At 42.6% G+C, this 11,708-nt stretch overlaps 1 protein-coding gene across 3 annotated transcripts in view; it reads left to right on the top strand.

Annotated features, from left to right (window-relative positions):
* The first annotated feature begins 466 nt into the window (after nucleotides 1–466).
* Nucleotides 467–11,708, top strand: part of LOC110500421 (Fc receptor-like protein 5) — a 29,726-nt gene continuing 18,484 nt past the window's right edge. For all 3 annotated transcript variants that reach the window (XM_090214516.1, XM_090214517.1, XM_021577793.3), the window contains exons 1-3: nucleotides 467–679; nucleotides 1,583–1,627; nucleotides 1,786–2,058. In XM_090214516.1, coding sequence (XP_090070642.1) covers nucleotides 649–679; nucleotides 1,583–1,627; nucleotides 1,786–2,058 — 349 coding nt within the window. In that variant the 5' untranslated portion in view covers nucleotides 467–648. The remainder of the gene's footprint in view (nucleotides 680–1,582; nucleotides 1,628–1,785; nucleotides 2,059–11,708) is intronic.

Here is an 11,708-nt window from a genome sequence, read left to right as displayed (position 1 = left end):
TGTCTGTGTGAGTGGACCAATTCAGTTTGTCTGTGATGTGTATGCCGAGGAACTTAAAACTTGCTACCCTCTCCACTACTGTTCCATCGCTGTGGATAGGGGGGTGTTCCCTCTGCTGTTTCCTGAAGTCCACAATCATCTCCTTAGTTTTGTTGACGTTGAGTGTGAGGTTATTTTCCTGACACCACACTCCGAGGGCCCTCACCTCCTCCCTGTAGGCCGTCTCGTCGTTGTTGGTAATCAAGCCTACCACTGTTGTGTCGTCCGCAAACTTGATGATTGAGTTGGAGGCGTGCGTGGCCACGCAGTCGTGGGTGAACAGGGAGTACAGGAGAGGGCTCAGAACGCACCCTTGTGGGGCCCCAGTGTTGAGGATCAGCGGGGAGGAGATGTTGTTGCCTACCCTCACCACCTGGGAGGGTGGTGTTCTTGTTCCATCCTAGTGTCTTCCAAAAATGAGGAAGGAACTAGTGTGTGGCAATGTAGCCAACCATAAGAAGAAGTTGATAAAAATGTATCAACGGCTATTCTAATTTCTGTCTTTGTACATTTCTCTAGAATCTTTCTCTGTTTTTCTCTGTGACGGCGTAGAGGGATTTGTCAGAACGACTGTAGTTATAGAGAAAGTAACTTGTCTGTGGGAACAGAATGGAGCACACCTTGTTCTGTTTGCTACTATGTAAGTACTGAGTTAGTGTTTGTATATGAACACTTATTACCTGATTTACTAAGAATTTAAGGGAAAAAGGAATAGGACATTAATATAAATGGTCTTTTATCCCTTATTGAGAACATTGCAAACGCTTAGTAAACAGCACTGAAAGGAAATTGCAGCAAATATGGTGTAGGAATATATGAAGCGAGAGTGAGTGACCACTTTACCTTGATGTTGTATCTCCATGGGAGCTTTTCTAGCTGATGCCATGCAGACCTGGTTAGCGTGGTGATGTGCATTTAACCAGGTCATCACTCAGGAACTAAAGAGTGGTGTTAAATCAGTGGTTGCAAAATGTGCTGTCAATGACAATGAATATAAAATGCAATATTTGTTGGATGTGTTGTAGTATTATTGTAAATGGTTGAGGGTTCCTTCACTACAGTTATAGCAAACTGTGCTAAAAAGTTAATGAGTGGTGTTTTGGATCTCTGTACTCTCTCTGGGAAGTCAGTGCCATTTATGGGAAGTCAGGTGCCAACATGGGAAGTCAGTGGACATTTAAAGCTGCAGTATGTAATCGAAAATACCACAAAATTGTCAGCCTGTGCTTGTTGTGGTATACGGCTGAGGGATGGGGCTAAAGAAATTAATTAATCTACATTGTTTACAATCATTGTAATAAAATAACCATATTATAGGTTATGATGGGATAAGACAGTTGTTCTAAGCTAATGAGGGAATTCAAAATTCTACTCTTCAAGAATAAATGGCTATGTTTCATTTAAAAGTGCAAAAATCGATGTAGAAACCGCAGATTGTACCTTTAAAATAAAGTACATTATGGATTTGGTAAACAGTGACATGAATATGGCATGCTATTTATTTCAAGCTAATATTGGAATATTGTGACTTTCTTTGTTGTAGTGCTGAGTACACACATCTACTCTGGACACTCTGACGATGACGATGGTAGTTATTTGTACACTTGATCAAGCCTTCATCTCTTGATGCTTCATCATATTTCTTTGTTTGTGAATTTTTAAATGTGCTTTTGAGTGTTAACATGTTAACAAATAACAAATAACATGTGTAAAGTAATTGTTTCATGCTGGTTTTATTTTGTGCAGGACAGGCAAAGGCTGTTCTGACCAAACACCCCAAATCCTCCCAGATATTCAGTGGAGAATCTGTCACTTTCAGATGCAACATACAGAGGGGAGAAGTCACTGACTGGAAATACACATGGCGCAAGGATGGTGTAGACTTCCTCAGTAGGAAGCATGAATATGAGATCAGTGAGGTTAAGATTTCAAACAATGGTGACTACAGGTGTCTGGGTACACATATTGATCAGAAGAAGCATTCTAAGTGGAGTGATGCTGTCAGACTGACAGTGACAGGTAAGTCATCTTATCTCTCATTCACAACAGTGCCTCCATGCCCATAACCACTTGACATTGGGCCCCATTTTAATGAGGCTATTTCATCATTTTAAAAAGGTCTGCCTGCAGTGGTTGCTCCACTAAAGGTTTTGCGATTATGCTGCGGTACTTCAAGGTAATTTGTGGTTTAATACGGTACCCTGCGTCACGACTTCATTGCTCCAGACCAGCGCAAGGGGGAGTTAGAGCACTGTTTATGCTTTTGGGTCCAACTGTGTCTCTAACTGGCAATGAATGGGCGACATAAACCTAAATAGAAACTGATAATTGTTCACGACTTCGGTGTTGCTTACCAAAACTGTTACACTATGGTTTTTATTATTTTATTTTGTTAGGATTATTTTGCTCTTACTGTAGTAGTTTAGGCCACTCCCGACCAGTCACATTGTACAGCTAGCTCCTGAGTGGTGTAATGGATTAAGCCACTGCATAGCAGTGCAAGTTGTGTTGCTATAGATGCTGGTTCAATACCTGTGCTGTCCTTGACTGGGAGAACCATGAAATGACTAGGTTTTTGGTTTCTCTCCCTCTAAAAACATAAATAAATCATTCTAAATAACAAACTGGCTTTATTTACACATTAGTAACATTGTCTCAACCCATATTCAAGAATGGCCATTTTCTCGCTCATTTTACATTATTTGAAAACGAAAAAATCTCCAAAATATCGGTATTTTCCAAAATATTGTTATTTTTTAAACAAAGTGATTATTATTAATTTAGAATTATATAAAAGCCCCATGGATATTCTCACATATATATTATTAACCCTGTTATAGGACAATATATATTGGTCATATTGGTCATATTGGTCATGGCTACAGAGTGGCGCACAATGGGATTACCTTGCAGTTCTCCAGCTGTATCTATTGAAAGTGAACGAGGTTCAAGGCACGAGGGCAGGGGGCACTGGATGGGCCGGAGAGCCCCACCAGAAGCTGGACCTAGCCAATGAGGAAGGGAGATGGACAATGGACCCCCACCACACGACACTGGGTAGCACAGAGCAACACTAGGGAACTAGGGAAATGTTCCCACTGTTTTTCGTGCCAGGCTGCACGTTCAAAGTAAAACAATGTAACTAATAATGGCGTCTTTATGCTTTCGTTAATAAAAGAATGAAAAAAATACTCTTTCAAAATGCAAATGTTTATTTAGATATGGATCCAAAATGAATTACTATGGGAATAAATATCACTGAATTACAGATATCCTCCAATCCTCTATACAGTGGGGCAAAAAAGTATTTAGCCAGCCACCAATTGTGGAGGTTCTCCCACTTAAAAAGGTGAGAGAGGCCTGTAATTTTCATCATAGGTACACTTAAACTTTTTTTTAAATCAAGAAAATCACATTGTAGGATTTTTAATGAATTTGTGTAACAGAACATGGTCAAGATGTTCAAATGTTCATAAATGACCAGCATGGTCGAATAATAATAAGGCAGAACAGTTGAAACTGGAGCAGCAGCACAGTCAGGTGGACTGGGGACAGCAAGGAGTCATCATGTCAGGTATTCCTGGGGCATGGTCCTAGGGCTCAGGTCCTCCGAGAGAGAGAAAGAAAGAGAGAATTAGAGAGAGCATATGTGGGATGGCCAGTCCTCTTCTGGCTGTGCCGGGTGGAGATTATAACAGAACATGGCCAAGATGTTCAAATGTTCATAAATGACCAGCATGGTCGAATAATAATAAGGCAGAACAGTTGAAAGAAACTGGAGCAGCAGCACGGCCAGGTGGACTGGTGACAGCAAGGAGTCATCATGTCAGGTAGTCCTGGGGCATGGTCCTAGGGCTCAGGTCCTCCGAGAGAGAGAAAGAGAGAATTAGAGAACGCACACTTAAATTCACACAGGACACCGAATAGGACAGGAGAAGTACTCCAGATATAACAAACTGACTCTAGCCCCCCGACACATAAACTACTGCAGCATAAATACTGGAGGCTGAGACAGGAGGGGTCAGGAGACACTGTGGCCCCATCCGAGGACACCCCCGGACAGGGCCAAACAGGAAGGATATAACCCCACCCACTTTGCCAAAGCACAGCCCCCACACCACTAGAGGGAGGGGGGGGGGGGCGCCAACCCAGACAGGATGACCACTTCAGTGACTCAACCCACTCAGGTGACGCACCCCCTCCAGGGACGGCATGAGAGAGCCCCAGTAAGCCAGTGACTCAGCCCCTGTAATAGGGTTAGAGGCAGAGAATCCCAGTGGAAAGAGGGGAACCGGCCAGGCAGAGACAGCAAGGGCGGTTCGTTGCTCCAGAGCCTTTCCGTTCACCCTCCCACTCCTGGGCCAGACTACACTCAATCATATGACCCACGGAAGAGATGAGTCTTCAGTAAAGACTTAAAGGTTGAGACCGAGTTTGCGTCTCTGACATGGGTAGGCAGACAGTTCCATAAAAATGGAGCTCTATAGGAGAAAGCCCTGCCTCCAGCTGTTTGCTTAGAAATTCTAGGGACAATTAGGAGGCCTGCGTCTTGTGACCGTAGCGTACGTGTAGGTATGTACGGCAGGACCAAATCAGAGAGATAGGTAGGAGCAAGCCCATATAATGCTTTGTAGGTTAGAAGTAAAACCTTGAAATCAGCCCTTGCTTTGACAGGAAGCCAGTGTAGAGAGGCTAGCACTGGAGTAATATGATCACATTTTTTGGTTCTAGTCAGGATTCTAGCAGCCGTATTTAGCACTAACTGAAGTTTATTTAGTGCTTTATCCGGGTTGCCGGAAAGTAGAGCATTGCAGTAGTCTAACCTGGAAGTGACAAAAGCATGGATTAATTTTTCTGCATCATTTTTGGACAGAAAGTTTCTGATTTTTGCAATGTTACGTAGATGGAAAAAAGCTGTCCTTGAAATGGTCTTGATATGTTCTTCAAAAGAGAGATCAGGGTCCAGAGTAACGCCGAGGTCCTTCACAGTTTTATTTGAGACGACTGTACAACCATTAAGATTAATTGTCAGATTCAACAGAAGATCTCTTTGTTTCTTGGGACCTAGAACAAGCATCTCTGTTTTGTCCGAGTTTAAAAGTAGAAAGTTTGCAGCCATCCACTTCCTTATGTCTGAAACACATTCTTCTAGCAAGGGCAATTTTGGGGCTTCACCAAGTTTCATTGAAATGTACAGCTGTGTGTCATCCGCATAGCAGTGAAAGTTAACATTATGTTTTCGAATAACATCCCCAAGAGGTAAAATATATAGTGAAAACAATAGTGGTCCTAAAACGGAACCTTGAGGAACACCGAAATTTACAATTGATTTGTCAGAGGACAAACCATTCACAGAGACAAACTGATATCTTTCCGACAGATAAGATCTAAACCAGGCCAGAACTTGTCCATGTAGACCAATTTGGGTTTCCAATCTCTCCAAAAGAATGTGGTGATCGATGGTATCAAAAGCAGCACTAAGGTCTAGGAGCACGAGGACAGATGCAGAGCCTCGGTCCGATGCCATTAAAATGTCATTTACCACCTTCACAAGTGCCGTCTCAGTGCTATGATGGGGTCTAAAACCAGACTGAAGCATTTCGTATACATTGTTTGTCTTCAGGAAGGCAGTGAGTTGTTGCGCAACAGCCTTTTCTAAAATTTTTGAGAGGAATGGAAGATTCGATATAGGCCGATAGTTTTTTATATTTTCTGGATCAAGGTTTGGCTTTTTCAAGAGAGGCTTTATTACTGCCACTTTTAGTGAGTTTGGTACACATCCGGTGGATAGAGAGCCGTTTATTATGTTCAACATAGGAGGGCCAAGCACAGGAAGCAGCTCTTTCAGTAGTTTAGTTGGAATAGGGTCCAGTATGCAGCTTGAAGGTTTAGAGGCCATGATTATTTTCATCATTGTGTCAAGAGATATAGTACTAAAACACTTGAGCGTCTCTCTTGATCCTAGGTCCTGGCAGCGTTGTGCAGACTCAGGACAACTGAGCTTTGAAGGAATACGCAGATTTAAGGAGGAGTCCGAAATTTGCTTTCTAATAATCATAATCTTTTCCTCAAAGAAGTTCATGAATTTATCACTGCTAAAGTGAAAGTCATCCTCTCTTGGGGAATGCTGCTTTTTAGTTAGCTTTGCGACAGTATCAAAAAGGAATTTCGGATTGTTCTTATTTTCCTCAATTAAGTTAGAAAAATAGGATGATCGAGCAGCAGTAAGGGCTCTTCGGTACTGCACAGTACTGTCTTTCCAAGCTAGTCGGAAGACTTCCAGTTTGGTGTGGCGCCATTTCCGTTCCAATTTTCTGGAAGCTTGCTTCAGAGCTCGGGTATTTTCTGTGTACCAGGGAGCTAGTTTCTTATGAGAATTTTTTTTTGTTTTTAGGGGTGCAACTGCATCTAGGGTATTGCGCAAGGTTAAATTGAGTTCCTCAGTTAGGTGGTTAACTGATTTTTGTCCTCTGGCGTCCTTGGGTAGACAGAGGGAATCTGGAAGGACATCAAGGAATCTTTGTGTTGTCTGTGAATTTATAGCACGACTTTTGATGATCCTTGGTTGGGGTCTGAGCAGATTATTTGTTGCAATTGCAAACGTAATAAAATGGTGGTCCGATAGTCCAGGATTATGAGGAAAAACATTAAGATCCACAACATTTATTCCATGGGACAAAACTAGGTCCAGCGTATGACTGTGACAGTGAGTGGGTCCAGAGACATGTTGGACAAAACCCACTGAGTCGATGATGGCTCCGAAAGCCTTTTGGAGTGGGTCTGTGGACTTTTCCATGTGAATATTAAAATCACCAAAGATTAGAATATTATCCGCTATGACTACAAGGTCCGATAGGAATTCAGGGAACTCAGTGAGGAACGCTGTATATGGCCCAGGAGGCCTGTAAACAGTAGCTATAAAAAGTGATTGAGTAGGCTGCATAGATTTCATGACTAGAAGCTCAAAAGACAAAAACGTCTTTTTTTTTTTTGTAAATTGAAATTTGCTATCGTAAATGTTAGCAACGCCTCCGCCTTGGCGGGATGCACGGGGGATATGGTCACTAGTGTAGCCAGGAGGTGAGGCCTCATTTAACACAGTAAATTCATCAGGCTTAAGCCATGTTTCAGTCAGGCCAATCACATCAAGATTATGATCAGTGATTAGTTCATTGACTATAATTGCCTTTGAAGTAAGGGATCTAACATTAAGTAGCCCTATTTTGAGATGTGAGGTATCATGATCTCTTTCAATAATGACAGGAATGGAGGTGGTCTTTATCCTAGTGAGATTGCTAAGGCGAACACCGCCATGTTTAGTTTTGCCCAACCTAGGTTGAGGCACAGACACGGTCTCAATGGTGATAGCTGAGCTGACTACACTGACTGTGCTAGTGGCAGACTCCACTATGCTGGCAGGCTGGCTAACAGCCTGCTGCCTGGCCTGCACCCTATTTCATTGTGGAGCTAGAGGAGTTAGAGCCCTGTCTATGTTGGTAGATAAAATGAGAGCACCCCTCCAGCTAGGATGGAGTCCGTCACTCCTCAGCAGGTCAGGCTTGGTCCTGTTTGTGGGTGAGTCCCAGAAAGAGGGCCAATTATCTACAAATTCTATCTTTTGGGAGGGGCAGAAAACAGTTTTCAACCAGCGATTGAGTTGTGAGACTCTGCAGTAGAGCTCATCACTCCCCCTAACTGGGAGGGGGCCAGAGACAATTACTCGATGCCGACACATCTTTCTAGCTGATTTACACGCAGAAGCTATGTTGCGCTTGGTGATCTCTGACTGTTTCATCCTAACATCGTTGGTGCCGACGTGGATAACAAAATCTCTATACTCTCTACACTCGCCAGTTTTAGCTTTAGCCAGCACCATCTTCAGATTAGCCTTAACGTCGGTAGCCCTGCCCCCCGGTAAACAGTGTATGATCGCTGGATGATTTGTTTTAAGTCTAATACTGCGGGTAATGGAGTCGCCAATGACTAGAGTTTTCAATTTGTCAGAGCTAATGGTGGGAAGCTTCGGCGTCTCAGACCCCGTAACGGGAGGAGTAGAGACCAGAGAAGACTCGGCCTCTGACTCCGACCCGCTGCTTAATGGGGAAAACCGGTTGAAAGTTTCTGTCGGCTGAATGAGCGACACCGGTTGAGCGTTCCTACAGCATTTCCTTCCAGAAACCGTGAGAAAGTTGTCCGGCTGCGGGGACTGTGCCAGGGGATTTATACTACTATCTGTACTTACTGGTGGCACAGACGCTGTTTCATCCTTTCCTACACTGAAATTACCCTTGCCTAACGATTGCGTCTGAAGCTGGGCTTGTAGCACAGCTATCCTCGCCGTAAAGGCGAGTACAGCGACTGCAATTAGAAGGCATCATGTTAATGTTACTACTTAACTTCGGCTGTTGGAGGTCCTGACGAACCACGTCCAGATAAAGCGTCCGGAGTAAAAAAGTTGAGGAGGAAAAAACAAAAATATAAATGGTAATTAAAAAGTAAAAATGTAAATTTGTCAGGTAGCAAAACAGGTTTGCAACAAAACGCACAGCAACTCAAAAACAAGTCTGCAAGTCGTGACCGGAATGCCAACAAAAGAAGCTCGTCAAAGGTAAGGCATGAATTATGTTTTTATTTCTGCGTTTTGTGTCGCGCTGCAGGGTTGAAATATGCTTTTCTCTCTTTGTTTACGGAGGTGCTATCCTCAGATAATAGCATCGCTTGCTTTCGCCGAAAAGCCTTTTTGAAATCTGACATGTTGGCTGGATTCACAACAATTGTAGCTTTAATTTGGTATCGTACATGTGTGATTTCATGAAAGTTTGATTTTTATAGTAATTTATTTGAATTTGGCGCTCTGCATTTTCACTGGCTTTTGGCCAGAGAGGTTATATCCCAGAGAGGTTAAGAAATAATTTACAATTTACAATTTACAAGGACAGCCTACTCCTGAACCCCAGTCTCCAACGTGCCCGCACGACAAGGGGATTCTTTAGCTAAATAGCCCAGTATGGTAGCCTACTCCTGACCGCCACGTTGTAAAGCGCCATATTTTCCGATCCATACTAACGAAAACCCAGAGGGTTTTTTGTTTTTCTTTGAATAGAGACACAATAATATTAATCAAATTAATCCCAAACTCTAAAATTAATTGGAAAGGTAGATACAAATTATGTGTTACATTGTGGTTACAATAAAGAATGTAAACAAGATGCTGTGTTTTTATTTACAGTAGTGATGGACTGCTGGTGGCATTTTGAAAACAGGTTTTCAAACACTTGTAGCCCGATTAGCAGGACAATAGACTCTTTATAGCCCGGTTACTGTAGATGTGAACACCCCCCTACCTGCAATGTATTCGATGCTTAAGTACTCTGAAGTGTTACATTTCTAACTCAAAACAGCAATACAGTATTTCTTCATCAACGTCTTTATGCTTTCGTTAATAAAATAACTCGAAAAAAAGACATTCAAAATGCAGATGGTTATTTAAACTACATTTTAGTTGCACTTCCACCCAGTTCCAAGACCACAGGTAAAACCTTGCTGAGGCGATCAATCTATTTTTTGCATTGTATTATTGTCAATTTCTCTTGCCAAAACGTCTTGATGGCCTTGAGTAGTTCTTATTTGCTTGTAGGCTTGGCAGAGATACAGATTTAAATCAGGAGACCTACATGTAGAGATAAAAAAAAACATTTTTAGAAATACTGTAGGACTACCGTAGGTGTTGTAGGTCTTTGATTTATTTATTTTTATCTAACCTTTATTTTACTTCATAAAGGTCTACTTACTCTGCTGGCGTCTTGACCAGCAGAGTAAGTCGGCTCCTCTCCTTGCTCCATTTCTCATGTCCATTTGTTTTGTCTTGTTCCATACACACCTGGTTTTCATTCCCAAATCAATCAACATGTATTTAGTCCTCTGTTCCCCATCATGTCTTTGTGTGTAATTGTTTATTGTTACGTGATTATTTTGTCAGGCACTGCACTTTTGTATTAGACAGTGTTTGTGGCACTAGTCTGTTTTATGTGCTGTCGTTGTTGACCGGTATTAAAGTGCGCCTGTTTAATATACTCCGCTCTCCTGCACTTGACTTCGCCTCCCATATACACGACTTACAGCGGCAGTGTGTTTTGTGTCATTGTCTGCATTTGGAGAAGAAAAAAATAAGTTTAGCCTAACAGCCAACAACATTAGGTACAATACTATAAATATACATGTACATAGGCCTAAAAATGATAAAATATTGCTATAATCCTACCTTGAAAGAAACGATGTGGTCACAGAAACACCTTTCTGACATAGGGGCCAGCATATCTCTTGATGATTTCTTCCTCAAAGACATCTCGGGCCATGATACCTGAAAATGGAGGCAACAGTGAATTGCCAAACTTACCATCAAATATGGGCTGGGTCCCTGGCGAGAAATTGCCCCCCAGACATGGAGTTTGAGCGGATGCTTGGGCTTGCTTGCCCTTCTTCCTTTTTTTCTATAGCAATTTTGAGCAAAATGCTCAAGGGCCACGGTTGATTCGTCTGTGAAGAAGACATCATTGAATGTCTCGGCAGCTTTGATCCATGCCTGTGTTACATCTGCCCTTGTCACGCCCTCCACTTCTCCTCCTTTGTCTCCCCAACCTGCTGCCATTCCCCCAGTGCTCTCTTCCTCTCTTTCTCTGTGTGTGTATGTGATTGTGTGGGCGGAGACAAGTGTGGTGGAGGCAGAGCAGATCCCCACCAGCTGCAACCTGTTCCATAATCAAGACCTCTACAAATACTCAGCCATAACACATCCACACTGCCAGATCGTAACCTCGGCTCAGTCAGTCTGCGTTTTTAGCCGTTTGTTCCTGCATAGATCGTGTTTTCGTGTTGTGCCTGTTTTCCCTTGCCTGACGCTGGGTAAACAGTTTTATCTGCTCTGACTCTGGTCCCTGTCTCTAGTCTCATGTCTAGTCAGTCCTGCTACCCTGTCCTGGACCCGCCACTCTTCAGCTTCCTTGGATTCCTCTCCGGACGTGCTTACCCAACCCCATCCCTCGCTCCAGCCTCAGCCTACCTAACCTTATCCCAGTCTTCTTGTCTGAGTCTGCTCTTGGGTTCACTTGCTCCACTCTGCATAACAGCCTGGGCCTTTGTTTGTCAGACGAATCATCACATCGAAACTACAGAACAGTACAAAACAAGCGAACACACATAGTTAATGTTCTGAAAACCCCCCGATATATATATATATATATATATATATATATATGTATATAAAACATGTCTTACCGAGCTTTTCCATAAGTCCATGCAAGTTTCTTCAACTGTCTTTTGACTGTGATTATAGAGATGTTGGTGTTGCCATCGACTCATTCAGTGAGTTGATGTCTTGAATAGTCTCGCTGGAAACGGAATACAATGTAAAAATGTGCAGCACATGGTTAAGATTTATTTATGCATTATTTTTTAGCATTATTAGGCCTATTTTTCAGTATTGTCGCTTACTGTACCTGTTCATATGCCACTGTAATCGATGGGGGCTTAGGGCTGTACCATTCTGCTCATCTGATGAAGGTGCACATGGATCAGATTCAAACTTTTAAGACCGAGATCGAGTCATTGAAGACAGACCAGCAGAAAGATAAATATTATCTGAAGGCAAAGATACGGGCGACAGCTGATAC

The sequence above is a fragment of the Oncorhynchus mykiss genome, chromosome 21 (genome assembly GCF_057628025.1).
Source record: "Oncorhynchus mykiss isolate SJ-2025 chromosome 21, ASM5762802v1, whole genome shotgun sequence".
NCBI classification, from domain to species: Eukaryota; Metazoa; Chordata; class Actinopteri; order Salmoniformes; family Salmonidae; genus Oncorhynchus; species Oncorhynchus mykiss.
The sequence above is the reverse complement of the archived record's forward strand: the minus strand, read 5'-3'. Positions and strand labels throughout refer to the sequence as shown.